This window comes from Dryobates pubescens, chromosome 11 (genome assembly GCF_014839835.1).
Source record: "Dryobates pubescens isolate bDryPub1 chromosome 11, bDryPub1.pri, whole genome shotgun sequence".
Lineage (NCBI taxonomy): Eukaryota > Metazoa > Chordata > Aves > Piciformes > Picidae > Dryobates > Dryobates pubescens.
Genome location: NC_071622.1, coordinates 37,144,280 through 37,146,830, shown reverse-complemented (window position 1 = coordinate 37,146,830; position 2,551 = coordinate 37,144,280). Strand labels below are relative to the sequence as shown.

The window sequence follows — 2,551 nt, the reverse complement described above, 5'->3', positions numbered from 1 at the left end:
TCCGCTTGCTGTACTAACTCCCTTCTCGTCTCTTCTTCTACCTCTTTGGGGGAGAAGGGAGGTAGGGGGTGAAGGGGGGCACAGGGGGAAGCCCCCTCTGTGGGGGGTCTGGTTTCTGGTTGAGTTCATTTGCTGTATATTCCTGTATATATTGTAAAATCCCTGTATTTGTTGTGCTACATAGAATCTGTTTCCTTGTAAAATATAATCTCATTTCTCCGACTGGGTTTAGCCGTGGTCTCTTTCTCAGTGGGGGAGGGAAACCAGAGCCTTTCCTTTCAAACCACCACACCTCAACATTTGGACATTGTGGGCAGGAATGTCTGAAATAAAAGCAAGCAGACAGGATTTGGGTAGCTTTGGCTTTGCATCGACACAACTGGGCAATGGACAGAGAGTTTTTACCCCAGAGAGACACAAAGAATTGGGGAAATACCAAAAAAACCTGGCAAAGCTCAAGCCAGCTCCAATGGCAGCTCTGGCTGTTCTGACTCAGCACTTTAATTGTTCTCATCAGCACCAATTGCTGTTCAGAAGGGCAGGAGGTGTTTGTTCCTGCCAGGTCCCCAGCATTTGAGAAAGGCAAAGGAAAAGAAGAGATTTTGGTTCTGTCTGCTGGAAAGGCTCTCAGGCAGGTTAGGATTACCCCAATCGACCCTGGGTGGATCTATTTGCACTTTCTCTGCACTGCGGCCTGCTCACTGGTGTGGCTGCAGCAGTGATTGGTGAGGTGACCCTTCTGGGTGAAACCCTTCCCGCAGTCAGCACAGGTGAAAGACTTCTCTCTGGTGTGCACACGACGGTGCCGATTGAGGTGTCCCTTCTGGGCGAATCCCTTCCCGCAGTCGCCACAGGTGAAAGGCTTCTCTCCTGTGTGCACAAGACGGTGCTGAGTGAGGTGTCCCTTCTGAGTGAAGCTCCTGCCACAGTCAGCACAGGTGAAAGGCTTCTCTCCTGTGTGCACAGGACGATGCTGGGTGAGGTTGGAGATGGATCTAAATCTCTTGCCGCAGTCGGCACAGCTGTACGGTTTCTCACTGCTGTGGGTGAGTTGGTGCTGGATGAGTTTGGAGCTGTTGGTGAAGTTTTTGCCGCACTCAGCACAGGGGAACAGCTTCTCTCCAGTGTGGATGCGTCTGTGGATGGTGAGGTTAGAGCTGTTTTTGAACCTCTTGCCACAGTCCCTGCAGGTGAAGGGCTTCTCACTGCTGTGCACACTGCGGTGCTCGGTGAGGTTGGACTTGCGAGTGAACTTCTTGCCACAGTCGCCACAGCTGTAAGGCCTTTCACCACTGTGGGTGCGGCGGTGATGGGTAAGGGCAGAGATGCAGGTGAAGCTCTGGCTGCAATCAGCACAGGTGAAAGACCTCTCAACAATGTGCACAGGACGGTGCTGGGTGAGGTTGGAGATGGATCTAAATCTCTTGCCGCAGTTGGCACAGCTGTATGGTTTGTCACCACTGTGGATGAGCTGGTGTTGGATGAGTCTGGTGCTTGTGGTGAAGCTCTTGCCACACTCAGCACAGGGGAACACCTGTCCCGTGTGGATGCGGCGGTGGATGGTGAGAGTGGAGATGGTTTTGAAGCTCTTCCCACAGTCCCTGCAGGTGAAGGACTTCTCAGTGCTGTGCACACTGCGGTGCTGCCAGAGGACAGATCTCTGAGAGAAGCTCTTGCCACAGTCAGCACAGCTGTAAGGCCTCTCACCCGTGTGAGTTCGCCGATGGATGGTGAGGGTGCAGCTGTAGGCGAAGCTCTTGCCACAGTCAGCACAGGTGAAAGACTTCTCACCAGTGTGCACATGACGGTGCCTGCTGAGGGCAGACCTGCTGTTAAAGCTCTTGCCGCAGTTGGCACAGCTGTATGGTTGCTCACCGCTGTGGATGAGTTGATGTTGGATCAATAAAGTGCTGGTGGTGAAGCTCTTGCTGCACTCAGCACAGGGGAACAGCTTCTCTCTGGTGTGGATGCGGCAGTGGATGGTGAGGCTGGAGCTGTGTTTGAATTTCTTGCCACAGTCCCTGCAGGTGAAGGACTTCTCAGTGCTGTGCACACTGTGATGCTTGGTGAGGGAAGACTTGTGAGTGAAGGTCTTGCCACACTCAGCACAGCTGTATGGTCTCTCACCGGTGTGGGTGCGGCAGTGCCGGATATGCTCAGAGCTCTTGCTGAACCTCTTGCCACAGTCACCACAGACAAAGGGCCAGGTGCCAGTGTGGGGGCAGTGGTGCTTTACCTGCTCTGAGCCAGGTGGGAAGCTCTGCCCACACTCAGGGCACTGATTCAGCTGCTTGGGTGGCACTGAGGGACCTGCTCTGGCTTCATCCTCAGCAAATTCCTTTTCCTCCTCATCCTGGTCACCTACATTCTCATGGTTATCCTCCTCTTCATACTCATCATTACAGTCATCATTCTCCTCAGCATCACCATCTTCCATCTTGTCCTCTTCCTTCTCCTTCACTCCCTTCGGGCTGAACTTTGGCTGCTCCAACTTGATCTCTGGGAGCTGCTTCTCCTCCCAGCTTTTGTCTGGGTCCTTCTGTGAGGCCAT

General features: G+C 53.3%; 1 protein-coding gene across 1 annotated transcript; it reads right to left on the bottom strand.

The window, feature by feature from the left end:
* Positions 1–595: 595 nt before the first annotated feature.
* LOC104309101 (gastrula zinc finger protein XlCGF57.1) lies at positions 596–2,551 on the bottom strand. The gene has a single exon (XM_054164984.1). It carries the CDS (start codon positions 2,549–2,551, stop codon positions 668–670), a length of 1,884 nt encoding a protein of 627 aa, XP_054020959.1. The 3' UTR covers positions 596–667.